Source organism: Apium graveolens, chromosome 10 (assembly GCF_009905375.1).
Source record: "Apium graveolens cultivar Ventura chromosome 10, ASM990537v1, whole genome shotgun sequence".
Lineage (NCBI taxonomy): Eukaryota > Viridiplantae > Streptophyta > Magnoliopsida > Apiales > Apiaceae > Apium > Apium graveolens.
Window position 1 is genome coordinate 60676438 of NC_133656.1, and position 24444 is coordinate 60700881.

Sequence of the window (24444 nt, forward strand, 5' to 3'; positions counted from 1 at the left end):
ACCCTCCATCTAAATAAGACAAGGGTCGAACCCCAAATGAGGTAGGAGTTCAACCTAACCTATCACATCTAGTGTTCTAAAAAAACGGGCGGCCGCCTAGGCGGTAGTAAAACGCCACGACTTGGACCCAAGGTGATTTAGGCGTTTTTTTTAAAAAAAAATCGGGTAAAAATCGAGATTAGGCGGGCTATGGAGTCAAAAATTGGTCCTAGGTGAAAAATAATTAAAAATTCCTTTTTTATACGTTTTTATGATTTTAATTCATTAATTTTATAATTTCACATAATATTATGTCAATTTCTAATATAAAATATTGGTAAAAAGTAACTAGTAATCTAATATATTATTTTTCTCACTTAAAATATAAAAATGACATATTGCAATTAGTTTAGAAGTGTGAATTAAAATAAGTTAATATTATAAACTCAATAATTGGTACATAACGAATGTCAAATGTGTATGATATTGTTTAATACCATTCTAATTTCTTTTGTTAAACAAATATTTAACATATTAATCATTGTATAATTATAAAAATTAAAAATAATATTTATATTCTTCCGATTAATGTTCGATTAATCAGTGCTATTAATCTCGAACTTGCCGATTAATCTCTCAAAATTACCTTCACCGTTATCGGACGCTTAACGATTTCTGGAAGACTGATTTTATCGCATTCCAACCCAAACCAATCCAACCCAACTAGCCTAACCCATACCAACCTAACCCTTTCCCTCTCAACCTCCCGTTCAAACGGGCCATTAGTGTTTTAAAGATTTGTCAACTTAGATTGGAAATTAAAAAATGGTCCATTTGAATTTAAACTAATATTCGAATGCCGAAAATGAGTAACTGAAGAATTGGTTTAGTTGAATTTTGAAAGCATAACGGTGTAAATCCGATTTGTGAATTTTACGACCTCGGTAAAGGTACAAACTGAAAAGGCTAGATACAAGTAATAGTATAACTTTCGCCAACAAACATAAACACCCTTTGTGATTAAAATTGCATAGTAAATCTATATGAAAGTGACCCCTTTTAATGATTAGGCAACTAAAAGGCAGAAAACCAAATGATTAAGACAGATAAGTGTTGTTTTAGAAAGTAATCTAAACTAATAATCTGTCTTTAGCTTTTGGATTTGCTTTCTTACTCACTTCCTAGTTTCTATTGGCGTATTGTCCCGCCAATTTATTGATGATCAAATTAACTCAATTTTGATCATAAATATCAGTTTATTATTTCATTATTCTGTAAAACTGAAAAATACGTATTGAAGTAAATTGAACATACTTTCTAATAATATAATTTTTATAAATATTTTCAATAATATGTTATGTGCAATTTTCAGTCAAAATCGGATCAATTTGACGGCAAAAAGTCAAATATGACGGATAAATTGGGCCGGAGGGAGTACTTTTTTTTATATTATGAGTCATATTTTTTAATTATTTTATCAAAAAGCTTTATACACATTTACTTATACAGTAAATATAGGGGAAAATATTACACTTTTTGTAATTACTAATTATTTATTTATTTTAATTAATGAAATGTGAAACTTTTTTTTTTGCTAAATTGAAAATTGAAACTTTATTCGGAGAGAAAATTTTAATAAATATTTTAACAAATATAAAAACACATGAGAAATCTAAAATGAATGATAAAAAGAATCAGGGAGCATCAATAATTACAACAGGAGTTAACCAGCAGTACTATGTCCTCACTATAAAATGTAATAAAAATTTACAAAATCTTGGATAGTTCATGTAATGGGGATCTGATATTTTCAAGTCTTTTCGGTTCACTTGTCATAATTTTTTTGGTCCCAAGAAAAACTTAAATTTGGAATTTAGTCTTTGTTGGTTTCAAAAAATACCCAAGTTTTAGAATCTTGAGGGGTGTATAGAGTTTGGGATTGTCTCTCTACCTTTGTGCTAAAGATTAACTCTTTTGATGTGAAATTTGTGGGATAATAAAGATAAATGTTCATGTGATCCAAAAGGGTACTGCACAAAATAAAAAACAAAGACTTTTTTCAGGTGGGGTTGTATTAAATGCAGTGTAGAGGTTGATATTAGCTCTTACTTTCTGTGGGTTTTTTGTTTTGGAATGTGGGTTTTTGTTTTCTTGAAGCATCTTTGAGAGTTGACTTGTAAAGATCTCATCTTTGAAGGTAAAGTAAGTGTTTGTGTGTGTTTCTGAACTGAATGGTTTTTTACTTGTTGCTAAATGTAGTTTTTTTTTTGTAACTTCTGTAGTTTTAGTTGATTGATGGAATTAGTAGTTTTTTTAATGCAATTTTTGATGATAAAGGTGACATTTTTTGTGCATGGATATTATGTGTTTTGTTTGAGTTTTTGAGATAAGCTATCTATGTTAAGAGGATTTTTAGGAAATGGCTGATAAACTAGACAGATTAAATTGATTGGAGTTGAAATTTGTATTTTGTTTTATTTCAGAGGCACAAAAGGGATTTCTGTAAATTAGATTGATATGGGTTGTCAAGGCTCAAAGCTCATTCCTTGTTGCTTGGTTTCGGAATATAAGACTTCGATGGTCGAGGCGCCAGATACTAGTATTGGGATACTCTTTGATGTCTTTTTGTATTGTTTATATGTTTTTGCTTAGATTACTAATGATGAGTTTTTGTATGTGTTGCAGTAGATGACGTTAGTGGTGAGGCAGGTGGTTTGCCTGCATTCCGTGAATTTACACTTGAACAACTGAAAAATGCCACATCCGGTTTTGCAGTGGAAAACATAGTTTCTGAACATGGTGAAAAGGCTCCTAATGTTGTTTATAAAGGGAAACTGGATAATCAAAAGAGGATCGCTGTCAAGCGCTTTAATAGATCAGCTTGGCCTGATTCCCGGCAATTCATGGTATTAGCATTTTTTTTTCTTTATCGATTCATTCTGCCTCTCCGTTGTCTTTTCCTGTGATATATGTTTGTTCTTAAGACCTGCTAACAAAGATATGCTCCATAATTCTATAAACAACATAATTCTTATGCTGTTTTTTTTTAAATTTAACTTGTGCCCAGTATTGTGAGCCATTATTATATATGTATGACATTTTAAGAATTGTTCATGTTTCATATTCGCTACTGTTTGGTTCCATCCTCCCCACTATTGACCCTTACCGCGTTCCAAATTAATTTTAAGTCTTATCCTGATCTACTTGAACTCAATTAACTGATCGATCTTTTATTTTTCTTTTCATTGTTACAGCTCTAGCAAACTTTTTTTAGCATTTTATATTGTTTTCCATTATTGTACAGATATATACTCCTAGTGAGCTATGCACACTGGGAGTATATGTTGCTCCAAAATTGGCTGACATTTATCTATCTTCTATGTGCATATCTATATCCAACAAAGGAATCTTTAATTTTTGTTTACAAAAAATCAGATCTATAATGTCCTATGTATATTTTTCAACTATTTTACCCTGCTTTAGTACTTCATTCTTGTAACAATCATGTGTCTGTGTTCTGTATGCCTGGTATCTTTAGTTCATCATCTAATTACATCAGGAAAAAAAGGCAATTAGTATTTTCTGTGTGTATTAACTAATCATTTTTCCTTTTCCAACTTAAGGAAGAAGCAAAATCCGTAGGATTACTCCGCAGCCCAAGGTTAGCAAATTTGCTTGGATGCTGTTGCGAAAATGATGAGAGGTTACTTGTAGCGGAATATATGCCGAATAACACGCTTGCCAAACACCTTTTTCACTGTAAGTTGCTTGATCAATTATTGTTATCAAGTTTGAAATGCTTTGTCTGCATATGAAGGCTACATTCATAAGTGCTTGTGATTACTATATCTATTCGAACTTCTTAGTCAGTTCAAATTTGTTTCTTTACTTGTTCTTGAGGTTTTCCTCCCAAACAATGCCAGACAGGCAGACACTCATCATAACTCAGCAATGCCTTTGATGCAAAATAAATCACGGTAAATTCATAAACTATTTCCAAAGAACACCAGACGTATAAGAGCTAGAAGAAACAAGAGATAACAAGTAAAGTATTTTTGAGTCAATTGTAATCCCAGTTTTGGTTTGGTGGTTGTAATCACTTTATTACTTTGTTTTATTACGTTTTTCCCTCTTTTATCTACCCTTTCTCCACCAGGGCTTCTTCAGTGTAAATCGCACTCCCTCCATTCCACTCATTGCTTAACCTTTTTCTTTTTGGGATGTCCTACATATTATTTAACATTTTCTAAAACGGCAAGTCTTTCTTCCTTAATATTAGTAGTTCACTAACTTGCATATAATTTCTTTTCTTTTCTGCACTTCTCCTGTTCTCCATACCCAATCCATATATGTTAAGAATTGAGTGGGACAAAGGGAGTATTGTGTAATATATGGACTATATGGGAAAATGGAATGCATGGAAAATCGGATTATTGAATATGAATGTGATAGTGAATGTGTACAATACAGGTCACATCTATATGATTTTATTCTAAAAGGAATGTAGTCAGTGTATGCCGTCATTTGTAACATTTTCATACCCTTGTTTTAGCATAAAAAACTTTGAATTGGTCAGCACTGGAACGGGTTATAGTCTGTTTTGTGAATAAATCTTACTCAGTTGCGTATATAATGCTCTTTACAATAATGAATTTATCTACTAAATCAGGGGAGACACAACCAATGAAGTGGGCTATGCGATTAAGGGTGGTTTTACATCTTGCTGAAGCCCTTGAATATTGTACAAGTAAAGGTCGTGCCTTGTATCATGATCTTAATGCGTACAGAGTTCTGTTTGACGAGGTAATTATATATTTACATTCGTTACAATGCGTTATATACCAAATGGATTCCACAGCTATTTCCCTAATTATGAATTGGGCACATTTTTGCAGGATGGTAATCCGAGACTCTCATGCTTTGGCCTTATGAAAAATAGTAGGGATGGAAAAAGTTACAGTACAAATTTGGCATTTACCCCTCCAGAGTATCTAAGAACTGGTAAGGATCTGTTCAGACAGGATATTTGTCTTGGGTAAATAGAAATCCGAGGTTGTCAATTATGTACACATAACCTGAGTGTAGTTGTGTCAGCTTTTAAATATTTCTGCTACTAACTACTATCATTTAGTTCTGCTTTAGTATTCCTTGGAAACAGCGATACGATGGAAATTGCGAGTGTAGTTGTGTCAGCTTTTAAATCTTTCTGCTACTAACTACTATCATTTAGTTCTGCTTTAGTATTCCTTGGAAACAGCGATACGATGGAAATTGCTTTGCAAAAATAATTTTATTAAAAACCTGGTTCAAATTTCAATTTAGAATTCATGTTGAATGTTGAAATGATACCTTAGCTTCAGACTAATCTAAAGTATTATACACATTGTAATACTGTAAGCACAATACTTCTTTACTTAATATATCATTATATTTACGGAGTAAGGGACATGAGATGCTCTATATCCATGTCTTGTGAGCATACCAAAAAGAAGTGTTTATATGTTTTCTTATACCTGGTATCTAGTCTTTAGTACTTCAATGGCATGACAATTGGTCAGATTAAATGTTATAGCGAAGTTGGAATTTTGGGATGACTTGCTAATTATTAGACAATCGTCTTCATGATCCTTCTTTTCTTATTGATGTAGGGAGAGTGACCCCAGAAAGTGTGATTTATAGTTTTGGAACACTTTTGCTAGATCTTATCAGTGGAAAACACATTCCTCCTAGCCATGTACGTATTCTCTTCTTACCCTCATTATGTATTAATCCAGAAAAGACAGAATTAGAATAAATATTTTAAATAAATCATCGACTCAGTTGACAGAAATCTTACTCCATCTAGTATTGATATATCGAGATGCCATAATTGAAATTAAGGTTCTAAATCTGGTACATGGAAAATTGTTTCAGGCCCTTGACCTGATACGAGATAGAAACCTTCAGATGCTGACAGATTCCTGCTTGGAAGGACAATTTTCTAATGATGATGGGACTGAGCTAGTACGCTTGGCATCCCGCTGTTTGCAATACGAACCACGAGAACGACCAAATTCAAAGTCATTAGTGTCGGCTTTGACACCTTTACAAAAGGAAATTGAGGTCGGTGACAATTGCTTTCATAAGATAAGCAACATGATTATTCCATTTGTATAAAAAACATCATATTTCACTTGTTAAAATGTCTGACGGCTTAACTGTTAACATGACCAGTTTGCCCAACGTTATAAATATATCTGAAACCTTGCTAGTAACAAAAATTATCTATTTTTTTTCTGTACTGCTAAACTAATTTAACTGTTTAAATAATATTCCTGATTATAATATATTATTCTTGAGAAATGATTCTAGGCTTTAAGTAAGACTTTGTTTTTTATTAAGTAATGTTAATTGGCTAAAAGTTTGAATTAGACCTCGTATACATTCCATTTGTTGTATGCGCGGTAATGACTTTAAAATAATGATTTCTCTCTCCTTGAGAAACTAGTTGCCCAAGGCTTGTACTGTTCGAGAATGAATGTGTATAGACCGTAAAATCTCATTGCTTGTACATGACAGGTGACATTAGATCAGAGTACTCGTATTCTATAAAATCTGTGGAAGATATCCTTTCAATCTGTCAATTCTATCTTTTGAATGTAAATTACTGCTTTAATGCTTTTACTAATAATTTGACTATGAAAATTTCACAAATACATCTAATTAAATAATTATAAATGAAGAACACTCATAACTGTCAAAGCCTCTTCTATACAAATCACACTAGCCTACGGATTTCAAGTTTTCCAAATGGAAATTGTAGAATAATTTAGGCTTGAATTGTTAAAACTTAAATGTACTTGTCTCGAATGAGGCCAGCAAACTCAAAACACAGAGTCTTTGAGTTTTGAGCTATGTTACCCTGACTCTTCATTTTGGCTCAAGGATCCATGTCAGACACTCGACATGCAGACAAGGGTATCGACACATACTTTAGGCGAGAAACCTGTACCTTAAATATTGCCGAGTCCAACACTTGGACACGTATACATGTCAGACACTTCCAACCGATTTTGAGTTATCAAGGTTGGATATCGTCGATTGAGGTTGGTTTCGGTTCAGAAATGAGATAATATACATGAGACCTAGCAATGCTTGGATGATGAGTTTATTTTATAATCTGCAAAATAGTTTTGGATCAGAGCATATAACAGTTGCATGCTTCATGATTGGTCTAGATGGGAGCAGATTTTATCCTAATATTGTGCTATTGTCTTGTTATAAAGTTACTATCTATTAATATATGTATTGTCTTTGTTGTACTAAGATATGTTTGACTAAACCAAATTTTGTTTGTCAATGTGCAGGTTCCTTCTTATGTTTTAATGGGTATTGCAAGCACTGCTTCATTCTTACCTCAAACGCCACTTGGCGAAGCTTGCTCAAGAATGGACTTGACTGCTATACACGAGATTCTAGAAAAGATTGCTTATAAAGACGATGAGGGAGCGACAAATGAGGTTAGTCAGATGAACATCTTAAACTTTCACAATTGAAATATGTTGGTGTCATCAGTAGTATATGTTATCCCTTGTGATGTCCAACTACTGTTTAGCATATACAAGCCGCATGACATTTGGTGCAATAATAATGCATCCAAGTTCCTTTCAGTAAGTGCTCATTTTCTATCCATCTCATCACCAGGTCCGTTACTGATCATGTGTCGTTAAGCCAAAAAAATATCTTGTGATTTATAGTAGAAACTATTAAACTGGTAGCGCAGAAACATATCAACCAGTAATTTTCCTGTATGCTTGGTTCTTATTAAAGGATGCACATTCTTTATGCCAGTACGATTGCGTTCAATATAATTACAATACCAATCCTTTTTCTCTCTTTTCTCAGTGTTTAATCTGCACTCAAAAAGCGAGTAGAATATACACAGCCTTGATCCACATATATTAAAGAGACTTCTATTTGTAATACTGCTCATTGTTTTCTCTTAATACTGCAGCTCTCATTTCAAATGTGGACAGATCAGATGCAAGAGTCATTGGAGTCCAAGAAAAAGGGTGATACTGCTTTCAGGCACAAGGACTTTCAAACCGCAATCGAATGCTACACACAGGTTACTGCTTTATGTATTTGGTATATTAATATGTCTTGGTTTACTTAGGAGATTCTATGTTTGTGAATGATGTTTCTTTTAGATGAACAACGAAAATACAGTCATTATAAATTGAATATCTACATGCTGTACTTACAATCGAGTATATTAACTTAATTATGTCTTAGGATGTCATAAGCACTGTTATATAATTAAAATAATGGGCACAAGGAATGCAATTACCTGGTGTTGCCTTGACTAGTTTCCTTCTAAGTAAATTTTAGCTACTTAACTTCTTTATTATTTATTTATACTTTTTGGGGTTGCAGTTTGTGAATTTTGGTCCAGTGGTTTCTCCAACAGTATTTGCTCGGCGTAGTTTGTCTTATCTCCTGTGTGACATGCCACAAGAAGCGCTAGGTGATTCAATGCAAGCGCAAGTTATTTCTCCAGTTTGGCACATTGCATCATATCTACAAGCAGCCTCACTTTTTGCCCTTAAAATGGAGACAGAAGCACAAGTAGCACTCAAGGAGGGTTCAGCACTTGAAGCTAAAAGAAATATGACCTCTGGGCACTAAAGAGTAACATACAGATATGTAAATCTTCTGTTTGATCTTCGTTTTGTTTCTCTCGAGAACGAACATTCGGAGCCCTGTCGATGGGCATATACTCAAGCCCGGTAGTAAAGAAACACGTTCAAATCACGTATCAGAAAAGAAACCGAGTATTTTGCTACATTGTCCATTGAATACTGTGACATTACCATATTTTCAGTCTTATTTAAGAAACTCTTGCATCTATATTTGTCATTGTATATCTTTTCCAGGCAATTGTGTATTAAAATTTAAAAGATGAAAGCAATTATGACTCCTTTGGACTTGTAGATCAAAGTTATTCAATTTTTCTTTCAATATATTTGGATGCATACCGCGTTAGTAGTTTGATATAATCCAACAATTGTAGAAATTTGATCTACCAAAATTTGAACCATAAAAAAAAGGATAGAACTCGGTATATTAGAACTTTCATACAATATGTAAATAGCAAAAATTCACTCTTACCAAATTGTATATGTTTTTGTTATTGACTTGGAAAATCAAGTATACGTCCCAAGTAACCACAACATATATTTACAATTTATGCATATTTACAATGAGAAATCATATAATGATGACCTAAATTATAATTTATATACTGGCTATATAACAGATGCATATTTTTAGGTAGGATACAAAACACATATAATAATCACCATGAAGAAAATAGAAGATACTAAAAACTAACTGTCATTTTTCGGTGTCAATAATGCTATCCACGGAATTCGAATTGCTAGAAATACAACCTACTGGGTTGAATAGCTGGAAATACAACCTCGAGTAAAACTCTAGGCAAATACTTGTATCAACTTTTTTAGCCCCTCCGAAATCTCTTGCTGATAATAAATAGCCTACAACAGACAATACACCGACTTTTCTGATCTGAGAGTTCTACAATCATTTCTTTTTGCTAGTTACACACATCCCGTGAAAGGAGCAAGAAAGATACACATTAAATCGATACAATTGTCTAAGAGGGGAAGATCATCCTCTATTTTTCTACCAGTGGCCTTCACATGGGTACGGGATTTTGCAAGCGGAAAGCCTCCTTTGTTCTACCATAGTAGACGACTTTTGTGCTTGGAAAAGTGATAAAATTCCAACCAAAAGCTGATCCTCCAACAACATATGTACCCTGCAACTTCACGGCTTCAGTTTGTTGGTTCTCAAATATGTTCCCTGTGAAGACTGATTTATCTTCTGGCGGCTTCATGGAACCCCGGTCTGGTTTAGCCCCGTCATGATTTTCATCTGACAAAGGTGGGGTTTGACGAACATTCTCACACTTTTCTGAAGTATTTGTATCGGCAATCATTTCTTCGTAGAGGTCCATCATAACCTTAAGTTCTGCGAATTGCAGTTGACAAAAGCATAAGCATAGTCCACAAATAAGTACTATTCATCTTACTACTTTTTTTACAGTACAACATTGAATTAAGATTATTTGATCGCATTCAAGGAGCCATGGTGGCCATATTTCGATTAATCAGCCGTTAATTAATTTGTACAGTAAGCAGTACCAAAAATTTCCTCTTTTAGTCAATTAATATTTTCATAAAAACATGTGATCACACTCCATCGCCTGCAAATACTAAACCAAAACTACAGTTTGCAAAGATGTGTCCGTGTATCTAAAGCACTCACTAAGAAACTCAGGTAAAGTTATGCCAGTAAAGGGTTCTCATACATAAAAAATTACAATTTTATGTCTTAGATAGTAATGCTGCTGCCTGTAGAGAATCATAGCAAATCTCAGTAACACAAAGCCGAGATAATCCAAGGTACATATTAAACTAAAGTTCATAAAGGGTGACTAACCAACCCACAAACTTCACACTACTGCTACAGTCAACCTTCTTGTCAGGTAGGTGATATAGTCACATAGAGTTACTGATTGCTAAAAATCGTATTAGGAAGCAGGACACAGCTAATTTGAGTTAATCTCAGTCGGTACATTTAGTTACTGATTTATTTAATAAGTATACTTTTGATTCAGCCAAGAGCTTGTCTAGACAGAGAACGTACAAAGTACAATACTACAAATTTGAAAATTTAATCTTCTAACAATCTTACTTTCTTGGATTTCAGAAGCAGCCTTGCAATTTTGGAAATCTGGAGTCCGCAAAACCTTCAATATAACAAATGAAAAAAATTCAGGCAATTAGTTAAAACCATATTACTATATGCACGTTACTCAGATGCTAACCAGCTAAGAAACAGAAATAATCCCTCAGGTTACACCCAGTTTGAAGAATGCTCCCATAAAATCCAAGGCCACCTCGACCTTTAGAAATGAAATAAAATTTTAAACAGTAGAATGTACTGGCAGCTAGGTGCAACTTATAACCTTATCATAAAGTGTTCTAAAAATCGGTCAACTCGGACGAGTACTCAGAAATCGGAGGTGAGCCGATTTGGGATTTAAGCGAGTACTCGACCGAGTACTTGATGCTGAATACGAGTACTCGAAAATTGGCCGAGTACTTGGATTTTAAAAACGTATCTCAGTAGATCCAATATCCAATTTCCGAGTTTTACAACGTTTGACATAAACAATCACAAGCAATCACATTACAGGAAAGACCTACTATTAGTATCCACCATCCACGTTCTGGTGTAGCTCTATACATGGGGTGCAAGTACCATAAGGTTCAATACCCGCTAAAAAAATGTTTATTTAAAAACTCAATTGCAGAAATTTGAAATATGACCTCACGCCTCAACTCCCAAACTGGAAACTATTATTGATAACTCCGGTGAGCGGGCGGCTCCGTCCGACGCCGTTCCTGGACCTTCTTTGGGTATGGATAAGGTGTAGCTGCTGGTTGGGCGCCTGCAAAACAACACCGGAAGGGGGGTTTAGCTCCCACGGCGCCTCTGGTGTAAGAATAAGAACAGGGCCTTGAAGAAGATGAAGGTATGTATATGTAATGTAGAGGCTGCTGTGTGTGTGGATGTGTATATGTGATGGCTGCTGTGTGTTAATGAATATATGAGAGTGTGTGAGTGTGTAAGAGTGAATATTTTCCAACCCCTAGGGTTTAGGGGTAGTTACCTCCAAATCTGGGCCGTTGGATCTTGGGACCAGAGGGCGCCTAGTTTGGGTGGATTGCTTACACGTGTCCAGGGGAGGATCACCTCCAAAGTGTCCTAACGGCCTTCTGACACGCGTCGCGCTTGTCTGGTGCGTTGGTTGTTGATAGTTGTCACCCCTCCTTGGCGGGTTGTGGGATGTGAATGTGTTTGCTGGGACCCCCTCACGGTGGTCTGAGTCCAGATCCGGATCCGGGTAGGCATTAGCTCTGGGCTCCGGGTTGGATCCAGATCCGGGTCATGGGATGGGCCCGGGCCTGGCCTCTCCATTTGATTGTTCTGGGAGGGGGGGTCTCGGTCCATCGATCGAAGCCTGGTATCCTTTAAATCCAAGTTGAATCCTAGCCGGGTCTCTTATACCCTATCAATTATCACAAAAAGACGGGGGCATCCACTATGCTACAAACTTAAGGATCGAAAGGAACACCTAGGCTCCAGCTAGTCCAGACAGTTCAGCAGTGATAAAAATCACACACCTGACCAGTCTACAATGTAGCCATAAATTGTAAACTTACATATACTATTACTGAACGACTCCTGCCTCCGAGAGGCCGAGTAGCTAAATTACTTAACCCCTACATTAAACCTACTTGTATAACTTTTTCCGGGCTTCAATCAATTTCTTATCAATTATATAAACCCCCTAAGGTATTAGAAACGTAGTGAATTTCCAGGAACCAAATTAATTACTAGTAAACATTTCTGGTACTATACAGAATGATGGACAAAAAGACTTTTTTAGACAAAATTAAAACTCTTAACTGCAACATATATAAACATAAAAATGAGCATGCCAGGATCATATATGGACTAAATTACTTAACTTTAATCTTATTAATCAAAAACACAAACCCAGATACAAAATCCCAAAACATGAATAAACACAAACAATCCGACCCGACCCGACCCGACCCACTAAATGAATTTAGACCACGCCGTGAAAAACAAGCCAATTAAACAAAGATGCATGATTAGAAATCAAAAAAGAAGAAGGGTACCTGAATGAAATGGGGACGAAGATCTTTACAAATAGCTCTGATTTTAAAGAAGTTGGAGTCTTGAAGATCAAGTGGCCTTTTCTTTGTTGTTGTTGGAGGAGCTTCTTGTTCTTGAGTTGAACCCATTTTGTTTTTGTTTTGGAGATTATAGCTGAGGCTTTTGTGTACTTTACTACTACTTGATCTTTGTTTCTTGGGATTTTTATAACAAAGTAGTCAACTTTATGTTGAAAACAAGAATAAAACAAGTACTCTGTTTTGTTTTTTTTTTATAAGATTTTGATTTCTGCGGACATTTCTAATAAGTCTTTTTAATTTTTAATTTTTTCTAATAAAAATATATAACTTAAATTATAATTAACAAAAAAAATATATTAAAAATTATTATTTTATATACGCGGTTAAAGGAACGACATATAAAAAAATAAAGTGAATAATCAACTTTCTTTTTTCAATGTAATAAAAAAAGTTCTTTTTCCAAGCATTTTAATTTTTTTATCCATATCCCAATATATGAGATAGCCCAAAATTCGTCAGTAAATTTTTATACAAAAACCGACATGTACAATGGGTAACTTTTCTAATAGAGTTAAAAATATTAGCCACGCAGATTCAATATAATCATATATTATGTTATCTCGTGCGGAAAATTTTTTAGAGTAAATATTTGGAACGTCTTCCTTTGACGTTTAAAAATGTAAATATTTTTACTTATATATGTATATATTGTCATATTTTGTTCTTTTTTTTTATATATGAGAAAAAAATTCCTAAATTTAACTTCAAAAAATTATTTAAAATTATTGAGATTTTACATATAAAATTTGAATGAAAATTTTGTAATAATATAATTAACTCCCTTGAATTTAAAAAAAGTACTAAAAACTCACTTAATTTTAGATAATTATTTAAAATTAACTTTAAAATTCTTAAACCCTATATAAGAGCCGTTACCGTTAGTAACACCGGGTGTTAAATACGAAAAGTTCCGGTTATCAAAGACAACTCGTCAAAATCCGATCATCATAAATTTTGATGAACAGAAAATGGATTCCCTTTTATTTCTCAATCCAAATTACAGAACACAATCTCAGTTAACATAATCAAGATTTAAATCCATAATTTATGAAGAACAAATTTCAGAAATCAATCTTCGTTTTCTACTAAATCAAACATAAAACTTACAAATAAATAAATAAATAAATAAATAGATTGCAAATGACAAGAGAAGGTTATCTATTATACTCCCTATGTTTTTTTATTTGTCGCTTTGACTTTTGCACGTATTTTAATGTGGTTTGACCGGTTAGTTAGAAATATGATTTTAATTTTTTTTTTTTGGGAATTAAAATATAAGTTGTCTACATTTATTTACAAAAAGAAAATTTTATAAATAATAATTTTAACTAACCGGTCAAAGAACATTGAAATGTGTGCAAAAGTCAAAGCGACAAATAAAAAAAACAGAGGGAGTATCAAAATTTATGAAAAATGCACAAATCAAACCCCTGATTTGAAATATGAACCTTAAAATTGAGTTTTTTTTTTTTACCTCTTTCGATAATTGGAGGCTAGAATTTGTTGGGACTCGACCAGAACTTCGGTTTTCTTACTAGAATTTGAGATTTGAGCTCATTAACATCTTCAAAATTAATTTTGATATTTAGAATTTGATATCAAGAGGTACATTATGTTATAATCTGAATTTGAATAAATATTTTTTCCCTATTTTAACCAGGGTCAACTAACGTTTATGATCAATTTTGGAATAAAAAGGTGTGCAAATGCCTCTCTTCCCTTTCACCCATCATAAACACCTTTACCCTGAATAGTGAATATTAATCTAGGGGCTATCAGGCATCAGCAACCATTTTAACTAGTTCTTAGGGATGAGCACGGGACAATTCAGAGACTTGTATCCTTGTCTCCGATCACCGAATTTAATACTGATTCATGAACCCGTCCCGAATTTTAAATGCTCCCCGATCCACATCTTACGTAGAGATTCGTGAAATTTATCTTTTATTAAAAATTATAATAATGTAATATTATATATTATATTTAACATTAAAAAATAATCTACTAATTAGCAATATATAAATATATTCATATTATCTTATATTTTTAATATGAAATAATATTAAAATTGATTTATAATATAAATTAACGACAAATTTTAAATTATCAAAATATATTATATTATATTATAATATAAAACTTTAATTATAGATTATTTTAAATTCTAATAATATTATAAAAACTATCTATTTTTAATAAATAATTTAGTATAATATATATACATACATATTTAAATATTTTATTACTTATATATATATATACACAAGGGATCGGGGAGGGGAGATATTAATCCCCAATCCCGCCCTCATCCCAGAAATTTTTATAAAAAAAATTTCGATTCCTATCCATCGCCGAAAAATTTCCCAAACCACCGATCAGAGGACGGGAATCGGAGTGAGTCGGGCATGAGAGGCTGAATGCCCATCCCTACCCGTGATACATCTCATACATCTCAGTCTACATTATTTTCATTGTTTTTTTAATGTCTTTCATATTTTTTTAATTCATTACTTTCGGTGACGGGGTAGGCTTGTGAATGGTGTATCAGATGGCTCATCATTATTTTTTTTGATTTTTCAATCATTTTATTTATAGGCGAGCATAAATTAGTCAAACTTAGCAAACTGAAATTTACGGTTTATTAAAAGTTTTATTCGGTTACAGATTGACATTTTAAAAATAAATTGTTTTTTCAATTTGATTTCATTTTTTACCATTATTTTTCTTTTGTGAATTTTTAATTATTTTTTACCAATCTTCTCCCTCGTATATGACTTCATCTAATATGAACTATCTAACTTCCTTTTCAATTCTCCCTTTAAAATCATCTTTCAAATTCTTCACGTCATTAGCACTCAATTAGATTTCTCAAAACGTTCAATTTGATAAAGAAAAAATAGAGATTATAAGATATTTGCGTAAATATTTCAATGAGTTTTTTAAATTATACTTTGATATTGTGAATTATGTGTTTATTTGTGGATAAATATTCATTTTTCTTTAAAAAAGATTGACTATAAAATACATTACAGAATTCAAGGCTAGTTTCATTTAATTTAATTTAATTTAATTTGTGTGCTATTCGAATGGTTTGGATATGTTGCAATGAGCACCTTCGAATGATGTGTTCGTTTGTTGGTATAGTTCGTCAATCTTGCTGCACAGAAATGTTCAGTTATACTTATTTATTATCAAAATTTATTTCGTGATTTGTGAACGTTTTCACGAAGGTTGATTATGATGATTATTAGTATCTTGTTCCAAATTTGTTTGCATTGATTGAAAGCTATTATGGTATTGTTTATGGCCACTTCCAGTTCCAGGCAATCATGCGATCATGTACAATTTTGTTGGCTTGTTTGTCCGTGTTTCTGCGGTAAATAACTTGTTTACTGAGTCGCGCTTGGCGGCGGTTTTCTAAAATGATGTTCCATTTTTTATATTTTTAATTGATCTTAATCATACTAAAATTACAAATAATAAATATAAATATAAATAAATCAAGAAGTTTAAAAGGCCGTTCTCTCATTACACATGTTTACTTCAATGAGCTGAGAGCTCTCTCATTTTTTACAAATCTAATATAATAAAATATATTATTTATTAGTCAATAATCAATCTAATATTTTTTTATTTAATAATATATAATTTTAAAAAAATTACAAAAATATATATTAGAGGCGCTACCTTATCGTTCTCGACTTTTTCTCTACATAAAGGTTGGCTCAGCCGGTTAAAGAGGGGATTACTATACTCTTAGTCACAGGTTCCAATCCCACGGAAGGAGATTTTATGATTATGGCTCATGAGTCAGAGCATGTCGCTTAAATGCGGTTTACCTTGGTTCACGTGATTTGCAAGCTATTGCGTGAGCCTGTAGGGTTTACCCATTGCGCACCCGAAGGGTAGCGACCGCAGGTTACCTACGATAAAAAAGGTATAATATAATGATATATCGATTTTAAAAAATATTGAGAATATATTTATATATATATATATAGTTGTCTTTGTAATATTTCATAAGCTAAAAATAAAAAAATAGGAAACTATAATATAGTAAATTGATTTTAGTAAAAAGAGAAATTGTGTTAAAAAAGAAATTTAGGAGAATATCAAGACGATAAGTTGATTTAAAGTGAAAGGAGAAATTTTAGGAGAATAATATGATAGTAAATTGATTTTAAAAGATGTACACATCGTAGGATAATATTATGAATGATAATAAATATTTATAAATATTTTTTTTGTAATATTTCATTGTCTAAATATTAAAAGAATTTTTTAAGAAAATTTAATATAGTAAGTTGATTTTAAGAGAAAAAATGACATGAAAAAAAATTTAGGAGAATATAAAGATGGTATGTTTATTTGAAGAGAAAGTAGAAGTTTTAGGAGAATATAATGACGGTAAGTTGATTTCAAAAATCTTAATGGAAGCTGTTATAGAAACTTTAGGATAATATTTAAAAAGAAAGTAGAACTTTTAGGAGAATATTATGATGGTAAGTTGATTTAAAAAATCTTAATGAAAGATGTTGTAGAAATTTTAAGAGATTATTATGAATAATGATAATATATTTAGGAGAATATAAGGTAATTGTAGTTTGTCATATTTATTAACTTAAAAAATTGAGAAAATTAGAAAAATGGAATGAGACAATTTGAGAGGCGCCACATAAACGATCAATATTTAAAGAGAAAAAAGAAGTTTTAGGAGAATATTATGATGCTAAGTTGATTTAAAAAATGTTGATGGAAGATGTAGAAACTTTAGGAGATTATTATGAATGATATTAATATATTAAGGAGAATATAAGGTAATTGTAGTTTGTGATATTTATTAACAACAAAAATTGGCCGCAAGGGTTGGCTCAGTTGTTGATAACTATCCTCTTGGTCACAGGTAGAGCTGGCCAAATGTGCGGGTTTGAACCGCACATTCGGGACCGGTTCGTACGGAAACCCGTAATTATTCGGCCCGAACCGGGCCGGTTCAAACCCGCACAATTCGTTAAATCAATCGAGCTGGTTACGAATGTAATACTGGAGAACTGGGACCGGGACCGGCCCGCACTAACCCGTCCACACGAAACCCGGGCGAGTTGCACGTGGTTACAGACTCGCACAGCCCGCACAGGCTCGCGGGTGTGCGGGCTTGAATCTCAATTCCGCACATTTTTTTAATTCTGTTGATAATCTTGTGGCAAAGTCTTACATTTTTTTATTAAAGCATATTAATTGATATGTATGTTAATTTGTATTTAAGTATGATAACCACTTTTGTATTTGGTGATGCAAGTATTGCAGAGTTTACTGTACATAAGACAACATATATTTCTCCTGTATTTGTTCATTTGACACCTGTCCCAGCTTTCCTCTGGTGTCACTCCAATAAGCCTCTAGACTTTACACAAACAACACGTGTCAACCTCACAAACAACGTTTGCATGCAAACTTAATACATGGGTCCATGACTCACAAACAGATTATTTAAACCCGGAGCCCGAACCCTTCAACCCGCGGCCCGCACAGCTCGCTCACGAGCTCAGTGTCGGGTACGAGTTTGCTTCTGTCGGTTCAAGCCCGGACCGCACGGCCCGGACCGCACGACCCGCACTGTTGGCCACCTCTAGTCACAGGTTCGAATCCCACAAGAGGAGAATTTATGATAATGCCTCCTGAGCCAGAGATTGTCGCTTAAATGTGATTTACCTCGGTTCACGTGGTTTGCATTAACAACGATAAAAAAATTATAAAAATTGAGAAAATTAGAAAAATTGAATGAGACGGTTAGAGAGGCACCACCTAAACGGTCTCGTCTTCTCCTTTATATAAGTATATTGATTTATATATTATTTTATTTCTTTTAGTGTTTAAAGATTTTTTTTGTTAGACTCTGTTTTATTGTTTTTGCTTTTTATGATTTTTCCGTACATTCGTTTATTTATAATGATTTATTATTGGATATAATTTTATTTTATTATTATTATTAATATATTCTACTTGTTTCATTTGTTCTTATTTATCTATATATCTTAATGACTACTCCTTATTTTACTCATGACACAAATCCTATATAATTTGCTGTATCCATGGATTATCCAATTAACTTCAATTGACCCATTTTAATTAATATTTGACCACTTTTGAATTTCAAAATCAATCTATCTATGGAATATAATTTAAAAAAAATCAAATAATGCATGATTTGCTCCGGTCTATTACATCACTCTTTCACTCTTCTCTCCAATCTCTCTCTCTCTCTCTCTCTCTCTCTCTCTCTCTCTCTCTCTCTCTCTCTCTCTCTCTCTCTCTCTCTCTCTCTCTCTCTCTCTCTCTCTCTCTCTCTCTCTCTCTCTCTCTCTCTCTCTCTCTCTCTCTCTCTCTCTCTCTCAATTAAGAGGATCACCATTGCATCTGATAATCATATCATATCATGGCACGAAAACGATAACTTAATCATGGAATCTCAATGTATTGCTTCTAACCAATGTTTACTCATAATCAATTTGCTTATTATTTGTGACTTTTTCATGTGATAAATCGGACATTACATTCTTCTGAAGGTATCGTCTCTTTTGCTCTTTCTTTTTTGTAATTTTAGTATTATTTTTTGTATTGATTAGTCTATTTAAAATATTCTTAATCTACATTTATTTTATTTTGGGCAGAGGATGATGTTGTGTTGATTAATTCTGCAGCAGTGGTTAAGAATCGCTAATCAAGGTATGTATTTTTATTTTATAACCAACACATTTTTATATTTTTATGTATTGAGTTTTGAGAATGATGAATGTGAGATTAAGAGCATCTACATGTATTATTTAACTTTGATAATCTTTGTGATATGTAGACTAGCCTAATGCACACCACATGTTTGATAAATTCTGCTTCTGCTCAAAGTTTTCGTCGATATCGGTGATGAATTGGATTTCCACATGATTCGCTTCTTTAATTTTATGTAGTAGTCGGGAACATGTTTCTTTATGTTTTCTGCATGTTTTAGAAATTTATTAGTTGATTGTCATCTGTATAGTTGCTTAGTTATTTTCATATGCTATTGCAGATTGTTTTCCGATGATTCACTCACAAATAAGACAAATTGTAAGCACCAAAGAGGAGGAAGTATAGGCATGGTTAAGAAGGTGAATCTAAAAGCTCTATTTGTAACGCTACATTGGACACTAATCAATGCACCTTTAAGATTAACTTTCAACCATATATATTATATTTGCTTTATTTGATTTACAATTATATATTAATTCTTTACAGAGAAAAAGATAAAAAAAATTACACAATACTTTCTTATCAAGAGTACATATCTATCTCGTCTATTCTAATTTTTAAGCATATTTTTTTATAATTTTTTGTATGATCCATCGATTACATATGAATATTGAATTTTTGTTAAATTGATTATGTATGTGTTTATACAGATTATACATATATTTCTTAAATCGATTTAATATATTTCTTCACTCCCTCCTTTATGTAATTACAGTATTGTTAATGCAATACAACAAACAAACAGGTTAGCAAATCATATTTCTTCTTTTTTCAATTTTTCTTTTTATTCGTCTCTTCACTCCCTCCTTTATGTAATTACAGCATTATTTGTTTTATAGAATTAATATATTTGCATTATTATTCTTTACCTATATTTATTTTGATTTAGTTAGGAGATGGATATTGGTTGATTAATTCTGCAACAGTAGTTATAGAATCACAAATCAAGGTATGTACACCAATTGTTTGATTTTAAATCTCAAGCATCTCATTTTTCTCAATTTATTTTTATTTTTTTATTTTTCTTCATCTTCCTACGATTTAGTAATATATACTTTTACATATTATATGCATATCCAATATGTGTTTGTTATATTTTAAAATCAATATTATTTGACTTTTTTAATGTGATGATTCTCTAAAGATCAATGAAAGTGGATATCAAAAGAGCTTTAATGTCAAGACCATTGTTATCTCCATTATTTTAATATGTAAGATTAATTTTTATTATCTTTTGTGTGATCCTTGGATGAGACGAATTTGTTTTTATTATCTTTTTTCTCATGTTGATTCTCTGTTTATTGTAATTTTGTAGCTTTGATTATTAAATTTCATTTTTACCAGATACAATGTTGATATGTTAAAAACTTTCTCATTTCTAATGATATTAGATGATCTGCTTTTATTTTCTGCGTTTCTTAAGGTTTGTCCATCTGCGCTTTCTCTTTATAATATCTACGTTATTAAGGTGTACGCTCTTCGTTTAAAATTTATGCTGATATATGTTTGTCCACATGTGTCTGTTTTACATCCATCTTTGTTGCTTACATATTTATTGTAGATTTGTAATTTATTTTCTGATTATGTAATCACAATGAAAATACTCTGTCAAGCACCACGATAAAGTAAAGAAGAAGCATGATAAATAAGGTGAAATACCTCTCTGAATAAACACTGTTACTGTGTTTTTTTAATTGGCATGATAAGAATTCAGTGAAAACAAAGCCCTCATTCGGTGAGTTCATCTGTAATTTTTATTTTAGAATTGTATAAATTGTAGCCTTCATCTCCATTTTATCATTTACTTTATGCCTATCAATTCTATGACATGAAATAATAATAAATGTACTATCCGTACCAACCTACTGATATACATCTTATTAAAATATAAAGGCATGGAGTTGGTATGGAAAGAAATTAAAAATAATCTCATGACATCATTACACAAAACCGTATTGCACTTGGCATGTGTTTCCTGTATTACACTTGACATGTGTTTCTATACCTATAAGCATCGCTGGCGCATCACGGACAACCATGGCTAATTTTAAGAGTCATTGAACCAACAATTTATGTATATACAGTCCTAAACAAAATTTTCAATTGAAGAAACAACTTAGGTACACCTGTATATAACCTGACCTGAATATTATGATTTTTGAGTTCTGGTTTCTTCTCAAATATTAACTCTGCATGTGTTTCATTTACAAACTTTAATTTTACGTATTGATCTCGAGCCTAAACGTTATGCTTTGTGTTTGAACTGCCATCTTTTTCTCTTTGAGGTTTGTAAGTTATCTACTGTCGGACAATGTGATTGTGTTAATGTTAATTCTAAAACTTTTGATAAGAACAATGTTCACACCAAATTTTTTAGGGAACCTATTGACTTGATTGGAGCTTTTGATCTAAGTTACAGAAGCTTACTGATTAAACTTTGGCACAAATATTCTTAATTATTCCTCATTATTGGACCTTATCTCGAGATCTTCTCACTATTTTGGCTCAGAGAATCAAGTTGCAGATGAAGGGTATAAGTTAAAACTATCTTCTCATTGATGGTGAGTTTCTTCATTTGATCCTCTTACTAATTTAAAATCATATATAAAAATTAAATCCAACTTATCAACAGTGGATCTAAATTTTTAATACAGATGCGAAAACAGTAGTTATCAGTTGAACCTGTCACAAATATTTTAAAACTAATTATGATAAACAGAAGTTGGAATTCAAGTTCACAACTCTCATCCTTGAGTTCATGTTCACTGAAAGGTGTAAATAAAGATATTTTATCCAATGACCAAGGTTCTGCATTAGAATTCGAATCCATGTTTGTCTGTTAATAATCTATATAACATCTAATTATAATCTGAACACATCTGTTGTCTTCTTAACCTCTGACTCTATTTTTTTTTCAGCTTGAGGTTGTGAAATGATTGCAAACAAGGCTCTGATTGTGTTTGTGTCTGTTGTTGCAGTTTATCAGACCCCAAAAAAATCGATTGTGGCTTGGGTACTGCAAAAGTTTCGTGGAAACTTACAAAATAAAAAAGACCAGCTAAGTTTTAAATAATAGCAATCTAATCTTGAATGTATATCCTCCATATTTCAAATATCCTCCTAAGTTCCCCTTTTGTACGTCTATATAAAGCTATTTCATACCCAAAGTTGTTAAATCAAAGTTTCCCTTAGAAATGATAGAGCAACTTGCAGCAAGGAGAGTGTTAGGAGATGTGGTTGATACTTTCAGTCCAAGTGTGAAGATGAAGGTTACTTATAACAGTAAAAACAAGTTTGTTATGGTCATGAGCTGATGCCTACTGTCATTACCTGGAGACCTCGCGTTGAGATCGAAGGTCAATATTTAAGGGAAGCTTATACACTTGTACGTTCTGCCGTAGAGTCCAAGCTTTGTTGTTAATCATACAAACTCATTTCAGTTGTCACAAGTTTTAGACTCTCGACCACTATGATATGAAAGAGATATCTGGTATGAATCTAGCAGTGTGCGCATTTTGTAGGTAATGACTAACCCAGATGCTCAAAGCCCCAGCGATCCATATCTGAAGGAGCATGTTCACTGGTTAGTATCATTTAAGCACTCATCATTTGTCTTATAACACACAAAATGTGCACATATTAATCACCTTAAGCCCTAAATAATAAAGATAGTATATGAATTTTAGGATTGTTACTAATATTCCGGGCACAACAGACATATCCTTCGGTTAGTTTTTCTGCTAATAGTAATCATAAGGACACACATTACTCGAAACAAGATTAGTAGTGTTAATAAATACTAACACATGTGGATACAATATTAAATAGGAAGGGAAGTAGTGAAGTACTACTAGCCATCATAGATAGGGATCCACCGGTACATGTTTGTATTGTCTAATTAAGGAGAGAGAAAGGCATGCAGTGAATAGAACACCATCATTTAGAGACAATTTTAACACCGGATGCTACTTTGAAGAGTATGGTTTAGGACTCCCTGTGGTTGCTGTCTACTTTGATGCTCAACAAAAAACTGTTGCGAGAAGAAGATCTTGATCAATCTTTACTATTATCTGTAACATTGATTCATGATTTCATGTATATGGACGTGACTGTCTGTGTGTGAGAGATAATGATAGTCAATGCCAAAATGTAAAAATGGTTGGCTATATGATTAGCTATAATTATTTTTTAGAATTTTAGCCGAGGGGTGAGAAATTATATTCTAATGGTATTATCTATATTTTCAATATGTAAAGTTATATCTAAGGGTTTTTATGTTGTACAAATATAGTCAACTAAAAATGATTTATACTAAGAGGTTACAAGGTTGGAGTGTAATTTTTTTTACATATTTTCTGAAATTGACACAGACAAGATAAATTTCAACATACTTATATATTTTATAATTTACAGCAATGCTAAAGTAATTTGAGATTTAGAGAAAACATATCTACACATTTTTTTTATAAAAATTTATATTTTTATGTATCCACATTGTGCACCTTATAAGAAAATTATTTTTGGAATGAATTTAAATTTGGAAGGAGCTCACTATGACACACATCTTAAGGATATGAAAGCCGGAGTGGAGATTATAACTCACTAAAAGGTTCTTGCAACATATCCAAATTCTAACGTTTGTGCAGAACATAAATAACACATTTAATTTTTAGTAATTTTAGGGATTGTTTAGGAAAAACTTTTTTAGTAATCAGTAGTAATTCTATTTTCCTAAAATATATTTTTAAGTTTTGTGTTGTTTTATAATATGTATATTGAAATATTTTGGATGATTTTAAATACAAATTTTGAACTCTGTAAATTT

General features: G+C 32.4%; 2 protein-coding genes and 1 pseudogene across 6 annotated transcripts; 2 read left to right on the plus strand and 1 right to left on the minus strand.

The window, feature by feature from the left end:
* The first annotated feature begins 1749 nt into the window (after positions 1-1749).
* On the plus strand, positions 1750-8938 carry LOC141692473 (serine/threonine-protein kinase BSK7-like). 4 transcript variants are annotated; one of them, XM_074497333.1, is made up of 11 exons: positions 1750-2181; positions 2463-2578; positions 2668-2885; positions 3603-3738; positions 4649-4782; positions 4875-4980; positions 5628-5713; positions 5893-6081; positions 7326-7478; positions 7973-8086; positions 8395-8938. In XM_074497333.1, exons 2-11 carry the CDS (start codon positions 2497-2499, stop codon positions 8644-8646), a joined length of 1470 nt encoding a protein of 489 aa, XP_074353434.1. In that variant the 5' UTR covers positions 1750-2181; positions 2463-2496; the 3' UTR covers positions 8647-8938. The 4 variants fall into 4 exon arrangements, with proteins under 4 accessions (XP_074353434.1, XP_074353433.1, XP_074353432.1 ...); XM_074497332.1 differs by having other exon boundaries at positions 1751-2176; XM_074497331.1 differs by having other exon boundaries at positions 1752-2181; positions 2665-2885.
* A 400-nt stretch (positions 8939-9338) lies between these two features.
* LOC141692253 (uncharacterized) lies at positions 9339-12987 on the minus strand. Of its 2 annotated transcripts, XR_012562783.1 has the most exons (5): positions 12756-12987; positions 11720-12233; positions 11376-11497; positions 10738-10792; positions 9339-10011 (listed from the first exon to the last, which is right to left on the minus strand). XR_012562783.1 is itself a non-coding variant. In XM_074496993.1 (3 exons), the coding sequence occupies exons 1-3, from the start codon at positions 12879-12881 to the stop codon at positions 9677-9679; spliced, it is 516 nt and encodes a 171-aa protein (XP_074353094.1). In that variant the 5' UTR covers positions 12882-12967; the 3' UTR covers positions 9339-9676. The 2 variants fall into 2 exon arrangements, 1 of the variants encoding a protein (XP_074353094.1); XM_074496993.1 differs by lacking the exons at positions 11376-11497; positions 11720-12233 and having other exon boundaries at positions 12756-12967.
* Positions 12988-21917: 8930 nt separating this feature from the next.
* On the plus strand, positions 21918-23823 carry LOC141693106 (CEN-like protein 1; annotated as a pseudogene).
* Positions 23824-24444: the final 621 nt, after the last annotated feature.